Genomic DNA, 20,722 nt, shown 5'->3' on the forward strand with positions numbered 1-20,722 from the left:
TTCCTAGAAAGAAGAAATGATAATTGCTAATGAGGTCTAATAATGGAGCACTACTCAAAGATGTAGATTAAATGTGGAACAGAACTACGACCAGACTTAAATAAAACCTATTACACTAATTAATGAACATCCATTTAGTCTAGCAATTTGGAACAATTGGTGTAATTTAGAAGCCTGCTTCTTCTGAACAAACCAGACAAAAGGCTGTGCATGAAAGCATAGCTTTTTTCCTATGCACACAATTGCAGTAAAAGAAAAAAAAACCATACTGCAGCATCGTACCACTTTGAACCAAGTGCTGATTCATACACACTCCTCCCTGACAAGCGGTTATGCAAGAAAAATACCTGAGGTCGCAGCTGCTTCTACAGCTATGCTACAGTAAGGTGGAGGGGAAGTGTCTGCTTCAGACAAGGCTGCCGTCTGGGGAGCCTGCGTCGTCTCTGCAGATGTGGAAGGCTGCTCAGCTCCTGAAGACTCTGGGGGGTCATCCTCATTGTGAAGCTTAGAAGAAAAACACACAGATTTCAGACGGGTTCAGGGAACACTTTCCATGACAACCTAGGACTTGCAGAACCATCTTCAACAAAACAAAAAGTATTTACAAAACAGCACATGACTACTTTAAGTAGTCCAGTTAAAACCTTTTAAGCAAACAGCTAAAGACAATCTTAACTGCCTTTTTTTTTTTTTTTTTTAATTCCCCCAACCCCAAAATTGATTTCTTTTCATCACTGATGTTCAGAGAGTCTTAAAAATTTGGGGGTTTTAATGTTTACTATATGGGAAAATGATGACTATAAAATACTTTATATTATATGAATATTTTCACACTATTACATTTTTTTCTTAAATACATTCATAAAATGTATTAACCCATTTTTAAATACAACAGATGAGCAACACTATCTTTTATTGTATTAATCTAGAAGAAACAAACAAACAAAATGACACATTTCTGCTTCTGTAACTAGGATTCCTATACTCTTGCATCTTGTCAGAGAGCTTGCCCACTCAAATTCTAAGACTTTTCAAAACATTCTGCTTTTCTTTACAGTCTGGGAAGAATCCTTTCCCTATAAAACTAAGCTGCCGGTTTGTTTGGTTGTTTAGTTTTTTTTAAAATGCAGTTAACATGTCCAGTTAAGCTTATACAGAAATAAGAATTTGGATAAGCAAGAATGTTGATTAAAACCATGGAATTTGGATCCACCAACTAATATCTTTTCTTAGAGAAGGTATTTTTTTATTATTTTAACTAAAGAGAAAGTATTTTTTACTATTTTAGCTAACTATATAGTGTTTAGAATATGAATCAAACTTTAAGAAGAAAGTGTACTAGCATTAAACAAAAAAGTGCTAGCTCCCACTAGTGTAAAGTACAAGATGCCTAGAAGGCAACTACTGAAGCACCATGTTAAAAACCCAGAAAATAAGATTAGTAAATTGAACGTATCTGAAAAAAAGAATTCTGTAACTTCAAATTGGTAGTTTCCGCAAACACCCTACAGAAAATCATTATTTTAATTTCAATAACAAAAATATTAAGAATACAACTAAATTAATTTCATAGCAGGCAAAATACAATCAGACTATTGAAAAAAAAGCACATTCCAAGAAGAAAGAATGCTAAATCCCTTGTTAAGTATTGTAACATTCACACCAAAATTGCTTTGTGTCCAGAATATATCACAGTTCACAGAATGGTTGAGGTTGGAAGGGACCTCTGGAGGCCATCTGGTCCAACCCCCCTGCTCAAGCAGGACCACGTATAGTTGCCCAGGACCATGTCTAGATGGCTTTTGAGGACCTCCAACGGATAGAGACTCCATGACCTCCCTGAGCAACCTGTTCCAGTGCTCAGTCACACTCACATCATAAAAAATAAATTATTAAAAAAAAAAAAAAAGACCATTTCCTGAGGGAATCTGGGAACTTGCTGTGTTTCAGTTTGTGCCTGCTGCCTCTGGTCCTGTCACTGGGCACCACTGAAAAGAGCCTGGCTCTGTCCTCTTTGTATATAAATATCCTTCAGGTATTAATATACACTGACGAGATCCCCCCGAGCCTTCTCTTCTCCAGGCTGAAGAGTCGCAGCTCTCTCAGCCTGTCCTCGTAGGAGAGATGCTCCAGGCCCTTCATCACCTTGGTGGCCCTTTGCTGGACTCTCCCCAGTATGCCCACGTCTCTCTCGTACTGGGGAGCCCAGACCTGGTCAAAGCACTGTGGCCTCACCAGGGCCGAGCAGAGGGAAAGGGTCACCTCCTTTGACCTCACGGCAACGCTTTGCCTAGTCCAGCCCAAGATACCACTAGCCTTCTTTGTGGCAAGGGCACGCTGCTGGCTCACATTCAACTTCTGCAGGTCAAAAACTGCGCGCCTTTCTAATGAAAGCCTAAGGATTACAGCAGGAATTACAAACATGGAAGACATTTCAATGGTAGGCAGGTCAATTGAAAAGATAGTTCAAGGGAAAACAGAAAATGCTTCAAAGAAGTTAGTGGAACACAACAACTCCATGCAATTTTCATATGGCTTCTACCACACTCTTCTCTTTAAATGTGTCAAATGTAAAGGGAACTAGGCCTTAAGCCTCATTGTTTCTAAGACTGTTCGTATCAGACATATAACTAATGATTAGAGATTGCTTTAGATGTGATCAATAGAACGCAGGTCCTTATAAAACAATATGCATAAGCTGCCTATTTGTCCCATGTGTAGCCCTCACCATGGCTGGCTTAAAACCCAGTCAAGCTGAATTAAAAGAAGAAGGATCATACATCTTAGACCTAAGACATAGGAGTAAGTGATTAACTTTAGAGCAAGACAGATTAATAGAATAGCCTAAGTGATTTTCAGAAATTCAAAGGTGATCTTTGATATGTAAGAAGGTAAGTGATTGTGGTGACCAGAGACCTTCTGCCTACGACCACTAACTTCAGAAGAACCGGGACACGAGAACTGATGAGATAAGATGATGAATGATAACAACATGGGAACCGAGATCAACTGGAAAATTACAGACTTTGGCCTGGGATAGTAGGTGGTAAAAAGGTATATAAGACTGAGAAATTTTTGGAAGGTTGCCATTCACTGTGGTGGCAGCCCAACTCTGAGTTGTTAATAAAGCAAACCTAGAGAAACCCATGTTTGAAAATCCTTTAACACAAATTAGGAAAAGTGTTAAAGTTACTTGCTAAAGCATTGTTCACTGTTTTTCAGGAGTCCCTCCAAATACTGTATTCAAATAACTATAGCTTAAAGATTAAAGGGTTTATCTATACATATAATCTACATATATATATACACAAATATGTGTGTGTATATATACACAGGCACAATACACATATGAGCACATACTATTAAGGAGAAGCCACCTTCAATGGAACTGATAGGGGTTATTGAGGGGTTTTTGGTACTGAGCAATCAGGTCATTTAATGGCTAGTCAGTGATCCAGAAGTAGTAACCTGAGAAATATGTATAACCATTTAGAATAGTTAAGGCTAAAGAAAATAAAACCACTTCAAAATAACCTAATATATTTAGGGATAAAGCAAGCAAGTAAGAAGACAAAACACTCAATTCTAAAAAGGTTGAGCAGGTCAGAAAAACAGCCTGAGAGCTATAAATGTTATGGTTCTAAATTAAGTACAGTCATTCACAAGAAACATCTAGTATTGCAATGGATATAGCTAAAATAAAACCATTTTTAAATAAAACTGTCATTTGATTAGCAGTGAGACAAAAACCAGAACATTTCTGGCATACTTTTACACTAACGGCTGGTACACACACCCTCATTTAGGATGTGTGTAGTTCTGACTACCCCGCCACAACAAGCCGGTCTATGAGCAGAGGAGGAAGTAAAGCCTAGGTTAATGGATTTCTGTTTGTTACCTCCATTCTTCTTCTCCTTTTGCCCTTCACTTCAATCACTGCAACTTCTTTTCCCTACCAAGCCATAGTATGTGCTGTCACTATCCTGAAGACACACAAAGGTCCACAGCAGCTCATTGGTCGAAGAGCATATTAATGCTCAAAACCCACTTTGACATTACCAAGGGAATTAATTTTGTGTATTCTACATGCTTTCTTAAAAGATACCTTTCTCCAAATTATCTGGAATTTAATAACAGTTACAAATGGAGGAGGTAACATGAGGATAGGAGAAGAACGCACACATGAGACTTCTTGCCTTCAAAGACCAAGTTAACAAGTCATTGAACTGTTACAGCAACTGCAATTAGGAAACAGAAAAATTCCATCCTAAGGGCTCCATACAAAAGAGTCCCATTATGCCCTTTAGTGCATTCAAAAGGTCTTTATTTTGTAGGACTTATATTCAGAGACCAAACATTTCTATTTATCCTGTCTTCTACTATACAGACCTTTTGGAAATTCTGAAAGGCATCAAGGTTATCCTAATGCAGCAACTTAAAGAAAAATTGTAAGACTCCTTACAGAATACCCCATCACAAAGATCACAAGAAGTGGATTAAGCAGCTTGAGTGTTTACAGCTAGAATAAAAACCAGAAGTTGTTCCATGAACAGAAACCAGCTTTTGTTAGCTCTCATTCAAGTGTCTTGTCTCCCAGTCTCTCCTCAAGGCAGCACCCCTCCAGGGACTCCACTGGGGTAAAAACCAAACCAAAACAATATAAACCCACAGCTACAGCAGAACTTGCCCCAGCAAGCTGGAAATTTTGCCTATGCCAGCAGGGTAAACAGCGGTGGTTATATCATTTTGTCTTGCAGCAACTCTGCCTCGTCTTCACAGGGCACTCATTCTCCTCTATGGAGTCACCAGTTTGCTTGAAACCAGTAGGAATCCAACTACCTTTGAGCCTCCCCCTCCCCGTTTAATTTTGGCTTAGACTGGCTGGTAAATTTAGAAGTTATTTTTGGAGACAGGGGAAGAAGAGGCCTGACACCCTGCATAGGTTTCATTGCCATAGAAACCAAGCTAAAAAACATTCAGAAGGGAACAGAAAACGTCTGTTTCAAGGCATTACTTATGCTATGTACTTACAGGCTACCTGGAACAGCATTTAACATTAACAGTATAAAAATCGTATCTAAGGATTGGGTTTTTTTCCCCAATAGTAAATTTAAAAAGTGGCCAAAATAATCTGAAGGACTAAGGAGAACTTGCAGTTCATCATCCTAGCCCCCTCCCAAGCCCCCAGTGAACCTGTATATTGTAGTAAGCAATACAGCTGCTTTTGCCAAGATTATGGTCAAAACGATTGCCAGGACCTGTTAAACTACAGACAACTGTAAATTAGTACCTTTCCCTGCCTCCCACCCTTGCATCTTAAAAGCAGGACGCAAAGACATTATTTTTTCCTTCACATCTTGGTCTGTACGCAGGTTATCTGACTGATTACATGGAGTTTTACAATTTAAAAAGGGAATATTTTGTTATTAGACATATCACTCTGTCCAGGTGAACTTCCAGTCCAGCTGAAACCAGGACACACTCTTAAACTGTTTATACAAGTATTTCAATCCCTGTTTTTGCAGCCCTTGAACTACAGTACATTACAGGCTCAAAAGTCACGAGGCTTATATTCTAAAGATGTATCTATGTTAGGACACTTAAAATTCAAAGTTCAGTCAAGGAGCAATGACTCTTCTGCTACCAATGACTCAAAATCTCATGGTAACTACTAACGAGTGTACAGTACAGGAAAAAAACATTAGTTTCCTTCATATGACTTTTACCATATACGTTCTTCAGTTTCTTTCCAAGAAAAGCTCTATAAAACAATGATTCACTATTTCATTTCAGAAGAAGTTAAAATATGTGTCAAACCTTTCAGCACCAAAATATTGTGGAAAATACAGCTACCTTTATTTTATAACTTCTTTTTTTCTTTTTAATAAATAATTTATTTTTAAAAGTATTGCATCTCCTCCTGTAATTTATTTCATTAAATCTTTTATCTTATTTGTATAATTATTTCCAAAGTAATCAGATGCAGTGCAGTGCCTGCAATCACCTGACAGCCTACAAAAAACATGAACCACAAGAAAGTGCTTAGTACAGAAGCCTTTACTGGGGGGACTGATGCAGATGCTTTTACTCCTTAGGCTTTTCAAAATAAAAGCTTAAACCGGGAGAAAGATCTCATTCTCTGCTTAACACTTTTCATTTACCTGCAGATGGTAATTTTGTCTGACCTACAAAAGTTCGTTTGCCTGGATAAACAGTTTGCTTCATTTCTGATGAACTGACTCAAGAGTGGCAATATAGGCAAGTCACTAAAATTTGCCAAGTTTTAAAAAAAAAAAATCAGGAAAAAGGATGTAAGATGGTTTATGCCACCCGTACCATACATACACAAGATTAGAACGATGTTTTCTGATAAAGTGCATTAAAGCAGCACACTGTAGCTTTAGTCATACTCAGTGTAACATACAAACAGCAGTCACTATTTGTGTTACCTGATTTTATGCACGTTTTAAAAGCTGCTGCTTTCCTGTTTCATAAAATGATTTACAGAAATCAGTACATTCTAAAATTATTGCAACGTAACTTCAACAGCACATCGCAAGCATTTTAAAAGACCTTCTTTATAAACATACACTATTTTCATGCTATTTATATAATTTCTTTAGTGTAGCATAAAATTATGCAAAGATACTGCCACACGGGGGAAAAAAAAAAACAACCAACCAACCAACTAGCCAGCTTTCTTTTCCTGTTTCCTTTTATATCTTTACTACTAGCTCATCTTGACAAAGCATGACTTTTAGGTAAGCTTTTGCGTAAGTTTTAGTAGTGATGGTTCTGCCTGGGGCACCACAGAGCTTCACAGCGTTCTCAATAGCAACGGTAAATTACAAGCACTTTTAACACGTCCTCCTTTTTAGCCTTTCGTATGATATTACATTTTTGAAGAAGCTTGGCTCCTCCAGTTTTGACCTCACATTGACCAGTTCATGGGTTCTTTCAAACTCCATTAAAACAAATACAATGCACAGAAGCTCCATAACACTGGATCTAATATTCTGCTTTAAGTAAAAGCGTGGAAACAACCAAGTATATCAAGCAAGTTCAACCTTCATATGCAAACCAGTCAATTGGTACGCTTACTCCACAAAAAAACAACACTTAACAACAGAGGTTCACCATCTTCACTTTGTAGAAGTTAACATTTTGGTCTTCTAGAGTCAGTTTTTCAGACTATGCGAAAAGGTCAACCCAAACCATCCACTTAACTGCAGCTCTTAGTGCTGGAGGGAAGGACATGAAAGACTCATCTCAAGATTGCCTGTGCAGTGCACAAAAAGTATTCCAACATTTCTGCATTAGATTCATGACATCTTCCATACTGGTACACAGGTATTTATTCCACAGAAACTCTACTGTAGTAAATATGAGAGGTGTAACCCAACAGTAGGTTAAAAAGAAAACTGCTATCATCTTCATTAAGCTTTCAGGAAGCTTCCCACCTCTCTATTACACCTGATATTTTCATTTGCTGAAAAATTCAAAGGTCTTTTACACCTGCCTACTGTTAATGATTTGTAAATCTGTACTAAAGTGTTCCCTACAAACGAGGCTTGAGATCGAGGCTTGAAAGCAGAATTCTCTATTTACATAAAAATAATTTCACTTGAACAAATACAGGCTGTGTATTAAATGCTTGATTTGTAACATCATTTTGCATTTTTTCAGCTTTAGTAGTCTAAAAATAGGTTTATTAATCTGTAAATAGCAAAATACTAGCCTTGGGATTTTCAAGGGGAAAAACAAAAGGAAATCTTGAAACAAAGTTTAATTCTGAACCAGTTACAAAAATACTTCATGTTGGAGACAGATTTGACCTCTCTTTACCAATCTCTATTGTTTCTGAATGACACCTAATAGTCTCAACAGCTCACGCTATTGACTATTACTTTTTTATTTTTAGAAAAACCCATAAAACCTATACCATTAACCCATAAATGCCATTCAAGTGCTAAGATCAATCAGCCCTAATTTAGGTCACTGGTAGCCACTGAACAATCAAAACTAAAACCAATAATCTGTAATTACACTTAGATAAGAATTTTAAGAGTGGAAGAGATAAATAAATCCTTCTGCAAAATAAATATTTTAATTTCCTTGTTTATCAGGAAAAAAAAACATATCCACAACAGCCTTTGAAAGAAATATTTCACAATTTTGCAAAATTCTTGAGAAAAAAAAACAAAAAACCCAACAAACCACATTGTATTCTAACTTAGTAGCTTTGTCCTCAGTATCAGTTTTATACTCTACCAATAAGGTAGTTTACAACAACCTCATGACTTTTTCTTCAGATTCCTGTTGTAACACCAACCTGCCACAAACCCATGCAGACCAGCTAGTAGGAAGGCAGCACCAAACACTCTCCTGAAACACGGTCCTGGCCACAGCCACGACACTCCAGAGAAACACTATCCTCTAGAGATCGGGGAGCCTTCAGACTAATAAATGCTCTACTAAGGTACTAAGCAATTAAGCTTGTAAGGCACTTCAGTACATTCCAGTAAAACACAAGAGTCCAGCAACTTTCGGCTACTTTTTGCTTTTATCTATTCAAAACTAAGTGATCAAATTTGATCAAGATTCCCGACTGCACAGAACAGACCCACATCGTTTTTTTTCCCACCACCCCATCACTTGGCAAGCATCAACTATCACATACCCAGATCTAGCAATAGCCCTTCATGACAGTGGAGTGGTGGGTTTTTTTCTTGATGCATCTCTGCAGCAAGTTTTCAACAGTAGTCAGTATGTTAGAAGGTCAAAGGTGTAAAATCTGCACTAGAAGCAGGAAAGCAGAACAGAAGTCCATTGCTGCCATTCCACAGCTGTGCAGAAATACCAAGTGTGTCTGCTAAATAAGGATTAGGTACCATGGAAACCAACAACCTCTGGAGGCAAACTTCTACCGAAAAGAATCCAAAAAGAGTTATACTGAATGTTGTTGAAAAATATGTTGCAACAGAATGGCTCTTCTGCCAAAGTGAGACTCCTCATGTAAAAATAAAGTGATCAATAGCAAGTGAAAGTGTTTTACATGCACTTCACTTAAGTGATACTTCAATCATTTTAGTCAGTTCTCTTTAACCCGGGATCTTTAACCTATTGGCTTTTTCAAGGTTGGTTTTTTTTCTTTAAAAGCAGCTTATAAGCATGTCAGAAAAAAAAGCCAAACCACAACAATTGTGATCAGGACTTTATGAAGGAAAAAAAAATTTATATATATATAATGTGTGTGTGCGCGTAGATAGATATATATAGGTACATATACCTCCTTCTCCATCCCAATGGCTACTTTACATAGAACATTTTACTTGCTCTTTCATTTTTTGTGGATTAGAATCCAGATTTAAACAATTAATTACACCTTTAGCAGCACAACATACACATTTGCATTCACTCTCCATGGCCTCTAAGACATCTATTCCTTCCTACACCGCACATTGGCAGCAAAAGTAGAGATATTAGTAAAGAACAGTAACATACCATGTGTCAATATGAGAACTCTTTTAGAAAAGCAAATATTCTGGGACTAACGCTACTAGAAGTGTAGTGTTATCCTTTAAAATACATCCATTTCTCTTGACTTTTTTTTAGGTTTCTTTTCTACTAAAGAATTATTCAGAAATAATTCTGAATACTTGAATTTCAGTATGATCCAAGCAGATATATGTTTCATATTTATTGTAAAATTATAAATTGGGCATAGTTTCCAAGAGTTTTTCCTATTGCATCGTTATAGGAATTGATAATGACATTTGTCAACAAAAACCTGGTGTCTCTAATACTAACAAAGACTATGCCTGGGACCAACATTTTTCAAATCTTCAAGTGTGACTATAAAAAATATTTCTAGGAAAAAAGTTGGTAAAAGCTTACTCTAAAGCTTGTACACAATGAGATATTGCAACTCTGATCTCCTCTAGAATATAGAGGTTACTAAAAAGATTACCATGTACCCTTCTGTTTGTCAAATGGTAACTCAAGAACAGCTTGAGGAACTGGTTGAAATTCTATTAAAAAAGTACAAAGTGAGGCTCTCCTCCTTGAATGCTTTTTAGTCAGAAGTAAGAGACCCATTAATAAAACAGAAGTATGTTACTGAGACCAGTGGTCAGTCTAAGGAAGTGTTCCATCTCCAACACAATTGTCACCGCTGATGGACAGCACACGAGCCCTAGTCACTTACTGGCCATCCGTTTTCCTCAGGCTTCCCCGACATTCACAGCCACTGTATTATGGCTGGTAAAGTGTACGTCTCTGCCTATTCCATTTGCATCTGTTATGGATTTGATGTGCATGAATTTGTGTTCCTGAATCTGCCAGTACTATCTGCCTCGATGATCTTGTGTATTAACAAACTGCATATGCTCACTTCAGCTTGTGTAGTTTCTTTTCCGTGACTTAAATCAAACTTCAGTGAGCACTCTCCAGTTTTAATATTGCACAGTTTGGTGAATAACAGCTCCACAACTGCTTTATTCACTGCCTTGGTGACTTTGTAAGCGTTGATCACTTCCAACTCCCACCACCCATTTCAGACACCACTTCTAAGAAGCCTGCTTCCCTTTACCTTCTGCAGCTCCTCTAGGCTCCTCTTGTGAGAGACCAGAGCTGCATACAGTACCCAACACGTGGGCAGGTCCCAGGTTTCATACAATGATGCTTCCTGCTCATTCTCACGATCTTCCCTGACGATGGACAATGCTTCATCAGGATTTGCTGGCAGCTGCCACTAGCTGACAGCTTCAGTAAACCGTCAGTGACAGCTCCAAGAACTGCAAGTCAAAAGGTCATGTCTTTACTTACCAGCAGCTTTACAGAATCACTACAGAAAGTAGATCCCGGTCACCCTGAAGTTGCACAGCACATACAAAACCATAGAAGTAGAGGGAATAGCAAAGCCTGTAAAATTAGGAAATGGGCAGGGCTGTCACCAAGAGTAAACTCAATATTCAACAGTTAGTGCCAGCTTCTATTTTAGCCTACATTGATCTGGGCTGAAGAATTCAATGTTGATTGAAAAAAGCCGAACATTTCTCTAAATATATTATATGTATGTTTTACTTAAAGGCCCAAGTACAGCGGGAAGGCTCACACACAAAGCTTCCTAATGAAGACAATGCAGGAGGATGCTAAAAATGGCAAATTCATTTTACAAAGGGAAAGATAATGAAAAAGAGGAGTTTCTTCCTGCAGAAGTATCATGGAAACTGAACTGCAGAAGCAGCTTACAGTTTCACCTTAAGTCTCCGATTTGAGAAAAGCAGCAAAAAAAGGACTTGAGTTTGTGTCTCCTATATCACGTGTAAGTAAGTGTCCTTGAAAATTCTGCAAGGAAACTCTGAAGAAAAACTTCAAATGTCTCAACTTCATTGACAACACAGAAGTTTTATCGCTTGTGTACTTGAATAAAACTAGCCAAGAGCAACAGTTGCCTACTCAACAGTACAGAGTAGCCCAAAATGAAATCATTAATTAAATAAAATATAAAACAGAGGATATTATTAATAACAGCAAACTCTCTATTCTTATTAGTGGGTCAATCATGCCTGACTTTTTCAGCATAACTCATTTTCTTAGTAACTGGAAATGGAGTACTCTAGCTCCTCTATTTACAGAGGTAATACAGACAGAAATTTCAACAGCTTAAGAAACCCCCACACATACACACCACCAGCTGAACACACTTATTGTACATTGCATGCAGAAGAACACGCTCTGCTAAAAAGATTCTCATTTTGATTTGTGGCCTTTCTCTTCCATCCGCTATGGGATTCATGGCTCTAATAAGGTTTAGTAGCAAAGACAAACACAACTCACACAACAGAAATGAACGTTAAAGGCCCTTTCTTTAAAGAATGCATGTTTATGTCTCAACAGGTAGTACTGAGTTTTTTTAACCCTACTGTTAAGGAGTGCCGACTAAGCATTTTAAAGCAAGCCTACAAAACACGTGGCCCAGAGGACAATTCTCTGAACCGTTCAGTTGCTAGACGGATGATGCATACATCTGGAAGCAGGCACTTTCCAGCAGGTTTTTTGATTATAAGGCAGATAAACAAAACCAAAACAAAAGTAGCAGCTGTCCAGGAAGCTCACCTCTTTGGAAAAGAGCAGAAGATTACCAAACTAGTGCTACCTCTAGACCATAGGGAGTATTTAAAAAAAAAAAAAAAAAAGAAAAAAAAAAAGAAAGTAGCAGACATTTAGGTATGCGAGAAAGCTACATGGGCCACACTCTCATCATCACTGTGGCCCAGCACAGCAGGGCTTTAGTGGCCTGCTCCTTTGTTCAAATTATGTACTCTCATTCTAGAATTTGGAACAGGTTCTTAAGAGTAAACAACTTGTGCAAGTCTTTTTCCTAATCGTTTATTCTATGCATTTGATGCAAATCAACTTTGTGACCACAACTCTGGAGTTTCAATTAAGAGTCCTAATGCTTTAGTACACTCCTTAAAAATACTTCTAAGTGCTGTTTTCCCTTAAATTCCAAAACAAGACAATTGATTCCAAGTACCAAGATCAAAATGGACAATTGGCCTCAGTATCACCCAGGACTCTTATCCCAATTGTCTCATGCTTTACCAAAGGCATCACTCACTCCTCAAAGATGACAACTGTTAACTACACTAACCATTACCAAAGCAATGCTTAAACATGAGCTTGTGCTACTTTAAAAAAAAAAAGAAAAGAAATAACTTATTTTCTGCAATAAGGAGATAACTGATACTGTAAGCATCCTCTTGTCAATAACCTTTCCTCAAGGCTGCTCTACATAACCTTTCCAGATTAATCAGGAAAAAGCAAAAAAACACATTCAATAATTCAAGCTACATATACATCCTTACCAAGGGCACAATTCTGACCTCTCCTACAACAATAATCAGTCAACATTAATAGGATTACTGTCAAAAGGTAAAATACTGTTCAAAGCTAAAACAGACAAACTATGTTTGTGAATATGTTAAGTTACCATACAATACTTGGAAACCAAAATTTTTCTTCAGTTTTTTTATTGGAAAGCCACGTTTTACAAGGAAGATGACCAATTTCTGCCAAGCACCGTGAACGGTAACTCAAGAAAAAGAAAAATGGGATTACAAACAGAAATGAAGTAATATACAGGTTATTGACCAGATTTTGTTGTGTCTACACCACTCCAAGTTTGGAGACTTGTTTTCTAAATCATTCTGTCCATTCCAAACACAGCTGGAGGAGGCACAGCCAGGGATGGGATTGGAGGGGGTGACTCAATATCTAATGTTTTGGCTATAGAGTGACTGAGGATTAAATTAGGCTGTATCAGTTTTAGGTTAATCTTAGCCTACAATAATGGAAACAATGCTTAAGTGGAATAAAAGAGTTAAATGTTAAAATGGAAATATATTTTCCACTTTCGCTGTAAATCTCAAAGCCGTAAGGCACCCGCATCCTGACACATGCTGTGTGAGCCCTGTCTGTGCAAGTCTGAAACGACTTCAGCACAAAACAGAAGAAATTAGTCATTTTCATTAAAAACACAGCTGGCAAAGGGGGTGCCCATTCTACTAAAATCAGCTAGCTGTGACAGTACTTGTCCAGGAAGTGGGACACCTAAGCCTGAGGCAGCTCAAACCCACAGTCTTGGCTGTGCAGTAGCTCAGTTTCAGTAGGAAGAGCTGGCAGTGCCTCTCCGACCTAACAAGTTGCCAATTTTTTTTTCACTCTTTTTTTACTCATAATGTCTCAGGATTACTTTTCTTCTCCGTTTGAAAATGGCTTGCGTAATGTGGGTGTACAGATATATGCCCATTTGTTTATTCCCCTTTCCAAAGTAGCTGACCCACCTGAAGTCTAGAAGATCTGAGGTTATGAAACTCAATAGAACATTCAAATCTATGACTGTAAACTGAGCACTGAGGTGTCACAAAGTTAGGCGTGATGACATTACCCATTGCCACATCTTCCCTGTTTTGTCAACACTGTCACTGGGAAGAAAGTTTCAAAATAAGCCTGGAACTAGCCATTTGTCAAAAGTACCTCATATCCTCATGTAGAAGACTGCTACTAACATTTTGTATTAATGTAGCACTTGATTTCCCAGATTAACCTGATGTGGTTTCTATCACATTTTTCAGACACGAACAAGCTGAGAGAGTGCGTAGAGTTTCTCTTTTTTGAGGTAGCATGAAAAGAACATCTAGCCTGGCCACATCACAGCTGACTTCTGATAAGAACCCTGCTATTTGAAGGCATGTTATTCCTGTTACTGAACATCCACCTTTTTTAATAGGATTACAAGACTTACTAGACGTGGCATGTATGCGTGCCACAGCCTGAAGCTGTCCTTTACATGACATGACTTAGTGTCACTGCACAGATCGCGTACATCCTTCTTTTGGCTTTGTGCATCTTTCAAGAACCTAAAGATCCCACAGCTTCACAGGACAGGCTCAGCCACACCAACAGCCTGCTGCCACCAGAAAGGACAGCCCTCTTCCTACCCTGCCCTCCTGCACTACCCTCGTGCAGACTCAACCTTACATTTTGGCCTACCAAGTTCTTTGGAGAAAAACCCGAGTGGAGCAAATCAGTTACATTTCGCTGGTTTTTACTATGCATTTTATTTGTTCAGCACGGTAAAACTGGTGCCTTATATAACTAAACCAATTTGTGTGCGAACTACCTTATGTCCCTCTATGCCCACGCCAAAAAGAAAGGAAACTGCCCACATGCCACAACCTGTGCCCACATAAAGAACCAGAAAGCTACTGTAATCGCTGTTACCCATGCTGTACCAGTGAGCCAGTGTTTATTCCTGTGACCCAGTTTCAGACCTGGGTATTACATCTGTGACCCTTCAAAAGAGAGCCAAAAACCAGACAGTGATGGCAATACACAAAGTTAAACCACCCTGCTTTAAATTTACAGAAGGGAATAGGCAGAAAGGATCATACCTGTCCAGTACCTCATGACCTTGACTTAGACGAAACATACAAAGAGACTTGAGGTTTATTTCCTTGTTCATATAAAACATGACAGTATTTAGAAATTAATGAAAAACTGAAAGAAAAATGTAAAATGCATTAACTGCATCACTACTGTACCTGCAAACATACCTCAACGTTTCTAATTTTTCTTCTTCATTTGTAGCAAGATTCTTCATAATAAATAGGAAGTGTTTATAAAAATATTAAAGCTATTCTTTCAAGACAAAACCCACTGTGTTTAATAGACAAATCTGTCACATGTAAAAATGTTACAGAAACAAATTAAAAATTTAAAATGTTTATTATTAAATTCCCAAAAACAATTAAAATGCAAGGATAGCCCATTGTTTGAAAGCATCATTTACCTCATTTCCAAAGATCCTCATTTGCCCTTCTAAACTATTATAAGGTCTCTGCTAGGTGTTTCATGTGCAAAAAGCCAGTGCACTGAAAAAATTTATCTTCAGTGATTAAAAGGTTCATATCACTAAAAACATCAGTGCAATTCTCACAAGCAAGCAACAGTAACGCTTATCACTTCATGCATCTTTACTCAGTATTTTTCAGTATTATAAACATAGTCCCCTAGATGCAGTATTTTATCTTCCAGTTACGATATCACCACCAGACCTGTGGAAAGCAACAGGAATTCCACAACTTAAGCTAGCTCTATCCGTTCAGTAACACCAATTACGTAAGAGTACTCCTAAGACAATAAATACTATAGAAAATATGCTAGATATAAGCCAGGGGTCTTGTATCAAGGGTTTAGAATAAACAATATCTGCGTTTTCATTTGCCAATCACTATTAGGCTCAGTCCCCTGAAAAGAAGGAGGAAGAGATTTTTCTTTGTGCACATTTCCTGTGTAGGTTGACTTTCATGTGTCTGAGACCTACAAAGACAACTTGACTTTGATTAAGTTTTTTAAGCAGATAACACCGTGACAGTAAAGAGTCAATAACAATGGAGTTGAGATACAGAAAATTAAGGCTTATCTGAGGTAATTGTAAAACTATTCACAACACTTAGCATTATGCAGGCAAATGGACTGGAATAAAGCGTTTACAGTAGCAATTTTCAGCTCTTAACCCTGTTTCTACAAAGCACACACAACTTACATTTGTACACCTTTAAAAATCACAATTTCTTTATCCCCGTACAGAGCTGTACAACAGCAGGCTGCCGTCTCAGAGTCTTGCATCACACATGACTTACAAACCCCACCAAGCCCCGGTGCTACAGTGGCAATGGCAAGTTCGGTGACAGCTAAACTGACATCAGTGTGGACTGCCGCCTTTGGCTCCATCTGTCCCAGTTTGCTACCTACCCATTTTACCACTTGCCTCCGACCACCCCATAAGTCAAAGACTGATGACTACCTGACCCCATATTGATAACCCAAAGCTTTAATCAAAAAAGACTGGGGGAGAGTGGCATTGATTGTCATTCTTAAGCAGCTCAGTATGTAAGTCCTGCAGCCTTCAATGGGATTTTTGTGCCTAAATCACTCATATGCACGTGAATTCTTCCCTCATGACTCAGTTAGCTGGAAAAATCACATTTCACGGAGGAAAAAAAAAAAGGCAATCTCGAGCTTTAATACTTAGTTGCTCACCCAGTTTTATGCACTGCAGAAAAAGGCTGCATTTCTTTTTCTTTGTTTCAGTATAGATTCACAAAGCATCATTCGAATCACTTTTTCTGCAAATAAGCTGGACTAGGAGCAGACATTTCAGACAAGATAGTAATGCATAAGTTAAGGTCAGATGACAAAGAGCTAGAAGGTAAAAAGAATCAGAATGATCACTGAAGAATTTTTATTATATTTTCCTGAAGTTGATGCCTCAGTCCCCTTACCTAACAACAAGCAGAACAGGGGAAGAAAAAGAAAAAAATACAACAATAAGGAAACGACACAACTGAACTGACTATACCTGTAATGAATGTAAAATTTAAGACACATTTACCAACAGGATTGCAGCATGCAAGTGACTAAGGAAAAAAAAGGGAAGTAAAGCTAAACAACAAAGGTTGGCTAATTTACTTCTGATGTCATATTCCTGCAGGGAAGCATGACAAATTCTTACCCATCAATTAGTTGTCTTTTTGTCCTATGAAGAGAGGACAAAAAAGGAGGGGCAGAAAGCAATACAAATCACACATGCCTGAGGCAGATAGTTACGTAATGCTGATGTACCCTGCTCTTTGCTCATAACACTCACTTTGCTGCAATTCCAAGTACCAGCCTTTTAACAGTTGCCTGGTTTGAACGTTTTTAAACTGCTTTTTAAATAAAATGCAGATGCACAAGAAAGAATAAGATGCAGAACGAAGCTTTAGTGCTATTTCTGACAGAGATAAAAAACAAGAGAAGCTGAGGGTTAGCTTTATGATCAGACGTTTTCTGTTTCATAAGAAGTCATAAAACTGGCGTGTTGTGCTAAAGCTCAAAACTAAATTGCCAGCCATTCTTGAAGTCTTTTAGTTTAACTTACTTGAAGAAACCACAAATAAAAAGAGGCAGCAGTGAGATAGCTCCTTCAAATTCAGTGAAGCGCTACTGTCACTGCCAGGAACAGAAATGCAAGTCAGTAATTCCTTCGATAATAATGTACGCCTATAATTCTTTTTATTTAGAAGAGAACTTGCCCTGAACAGAGCAAAACGGATCAGTCAGAAGTAAAGGCAGAACGGGTACAACTGAAAAAAAGTTTTTACTATTATTCAGAATGGGTCAGATTTCGTAAGCTTAGCACTAGGGAGTGGGACGTTTGCAAAACTAATGTGATATTAGCCACGTTAATGCGTATTTCTCTTCTGTATTTTGTGCTTAAGAATTAGGACACAACCATAAATCTGCAATAATCTATTGCTTAGCACCTATCACAGCCATTATGTAAGCAAATACATCATAACACTTAAGATCACATGCTTGAATAATCAGGTGCTAATTAAGTATATCTGCAATTGCCTTGTTCCTTTCCATTCTCTGACCCAACACAGCAAGTAAATAACACTACAAAAATCTCAATGTCTAGCAGTCAGATATAACAGAGAGAAGATAAAACAATACGCTTTTTCCTATGGGACAGTAATCAGTAAGGTCATATTTTAAACTCCAGAGTACATCAGAGATTAAGATGGCACTTCCATTGTGACTTACAACAGATTCAATGGAACTTAATGTGCTGTAATTGCAAAGGCTTCAGAGAACACTTCCGTAACAAAATTCAGTGACACAAATCGATCACAATGTTTAATATACACAGGGAACTGAAGAGGCCAACTCCTGCTGTCGAATATTAAGATTAGCCCTTTTGGAAGGCCGCACCAAAGAGCGTTTACCCAAAGCTGGGCACCAGCATCATTGCTGAAAGTTCCTAATTAAATTTAACATAAAAATATTACAAAGACAAATTATTTCTTCATTCCGTCTTACCGTGGTTTTTTTTCTACTCCTTTGAGTAATGGAATTAAGTTTTCCCTTATATTTGTCTGAAGTTTAATAGCATATACTGCTAATACCTTTTAAAACATACCCAGGTTACTTCAGGCCTCAGGAAGATAGTGTTTGTAGGCTCTTAAGAAAACGCTCTGCCAGCATTTTCATTCTCCTTTGCAAAAAAGAAGGAATGCCTTTAGGACTTCTGCCAATTCCAAGTTATGGTAGCGTGGCACAGGAAAAGAAGCCTGCTAGAAAGCACTTGGTGACGAACTAGCATGCTAAAGGCATACGTCACTCCTGAAAAGTCGCAGGGTGCCAGGTGTGTTCGTCAGCTACATGACAACCCCAGTATACAATCGTCCAAAAGCATATGGAAATTTCCCAAGCTGCAAGACTAACAAAACAAATATTCCAAACCTATTACAAAGGTTTTCTTATTACTTTTTTTTAAGATTATAACCTAAGAACAATTTTAATATAAGTATCAGTATATAGCTCTACATGTGCACAGAAGTAATACTTCCATGGACATTGTTTTCACTGCTCAAGCTGTAAAACACAAACAGTAAGAGAAACAATACAGGATTTAGCTGTAAGACTGTAGCAGAAATTTGAATTACAGACAGTAGCAAAGATTTCAGACTTTCATAGTATACCCTTACGTACATAGCAAAGTCGCGAAGTACAAGGAACTGAAGGATGAAATTGAAACTTTTGAGGAGACCGACTGCACCTAAGTCATTTTTGCGACCAATAATCAGGAAAGCTCATCTATTTGGACACTACGCTGAAGACCACAAGGTTAACATAACTGATGCTGAACTAACAACTGCGAGAAACAAGCGGTACCCATCGATTTGGGCAGGAGGAAAATCTCTGCATCCGAAATGATTATTCCTGTAGTGAAGTTCAGGAAGGAAAGAAGGGGCATTGAAACCGGACTCGACGAGCTGCAAAGCACCGAGGACTGTTCTTCAAGGAGACAGCGTGTGCTCGGGCGCGTTCGTGCCTCTGCGTACAGGCACAGGGAGGCTTACTGAAGGTCAGCCTCCTGCGTTTACAGCCCCCCGCGCCTAATCTTCAGTAAGGCCGTGTGTACACAGGCGCGCCCCGGCTTAAAGACGACAGCACGCACACGCCCGCCGCCCGGCAGCCGCGAGCGACTCGGAGCATCACGGTTTTAGGGCAGAAACGCCGCTCCGCTCCCCGGCGCGGACCATCCAGCCACGGCTGACCCTGCCCCTTCCGCAGCCCCGCAGCCAGGCGGCCGCTCAGCCCCGTCCCGCTGCCACCGCCTCACCGCCGGGGGACGCGCTCGGGGAAACCCGCCGCCCCCCCCGGCCGGGACCCGCCGCCGGCGGAGGGGGGCGGGCGAAGCCGGTTTCCCGTGCGGGCCCGCAGCGCGGCCGAGGCCGGCCGGCCGCCCCCTCAGAGGCCGCCGGGGGGATGGGGGGTGGCGGGGGGAGCTCCCGCCGGGGCCGCGCCGCCCGGGCAAGGCCCGGCTGTCAGAGGCCGCCGCGCCGCCCGCCGGGGCAGGGCGGAGGGGGGGGGGGGGGGGACGGGGCCGCGCTCGGGCCCGTGCCGACGGTGGAGAAACGCCGGGGGGGCCCCGCCAGACCCCCGCGCGCGGCAGCCGAGAACCGGTCGCCCCCCTCCCCCGCCGCCGCCCCGACCCGAGGAGGCGGGGGGAGGCGAGCGGGGCCGAGGCGGGGACGCCGCACTCACCACTCGGTATCGGCTGGCGGGCTGGTGGTGATCCATCCCGGCCGCCCTCGGAGGCGCACAGGCGCGGCCGCAGCTCCCCCGACCGGCCCCTCGGCCCTTCCTTCCTCCCTCCCTTCCTTCCCTCGACCGCCGCCGCCCCCCGCCCACCCCGGCGGCGGTAGCCGGCGCAGGCCCCGCCCCCCCGCGCCCCGCCCCCGCCAGGGGAGGTGCCGGCGGGGCGCGGGCACCGCCCCCTCTCGCTGACGCACCGCCCCCTCTCGCTGACGCACCGCCCCCTCTTCGCTGACGCACCGCCCCCTCTTCGCTGACGCACCGCCAAACGCGTGCTCCGCCGCGCGTGCCTCCGCAGCCCCACGGCTGCCGGGCGCGCATGCGCGGGGCCGCGCAGGGGCCGCGCAGGGGCCGCCCCGCCCCGCGCCGTGGGCGGGCCGCGGGAGCCATGTTGACCCCACGCCGGCGGGTGCGCGGCTACGCTGGGCGCTGCGTGCAGGCGGGTCCGCGCTGCGTGCAGGCGGGTCCGCGCCGCGCCGGCTTCCTCCTCCGCCTGCCGCCCCGG

The 20,722-nt window shown here is 40.7% G+C and overlaps 1 protein-coding gene across 2 annotated transcripts in view; it reads right to left on the bottom strand.

Moving 5' to 3' along the window:
- The window catches only part of NDFIP2 (Nedd4 family interacting protein 2), a 50,906-nt gene extending 30,606 nt beyond the window's left edge, over nt 1-20,300 (bottom strand). For both annotated transcript variants that reach the window (XM_069802476.1, XM_069802475.1), the window contains exons 1-2: nt 20,167-20,300; nt 348-504 (exon numbers count right to left, since the gene is read on the bottom strand). In XM_069802476.1, the coding sequence (XP_069658577.1) occupies nt 348-504; nt 20,167-20,202 (193 nt within the window). In that variant the 5' untranslated portion in view covers nt 20,203-20,300. The remainder of the gene's footprint in view (nt 1-347; nt 505-20,166) is intronic.
- Between the last annotated feature and the right edge of the window lie 422 nt (nt 20,301-20,722).

The sequence above is a fragment of the Haliaeetus albicilla genome, chromosome 15 (genome assembly GCF_947461875.1).
Source record: "Haliaeetus albicilla chromosome 15, bHalAlb1.1, whole genome shotgun sequence".
Taxonomy (NCBI): Eukaryota; Metazoa; Chordata; class Aves; order Accipitriformes; family Accipitridae; genus Haliaeetus; species Haliaeetus albicilla.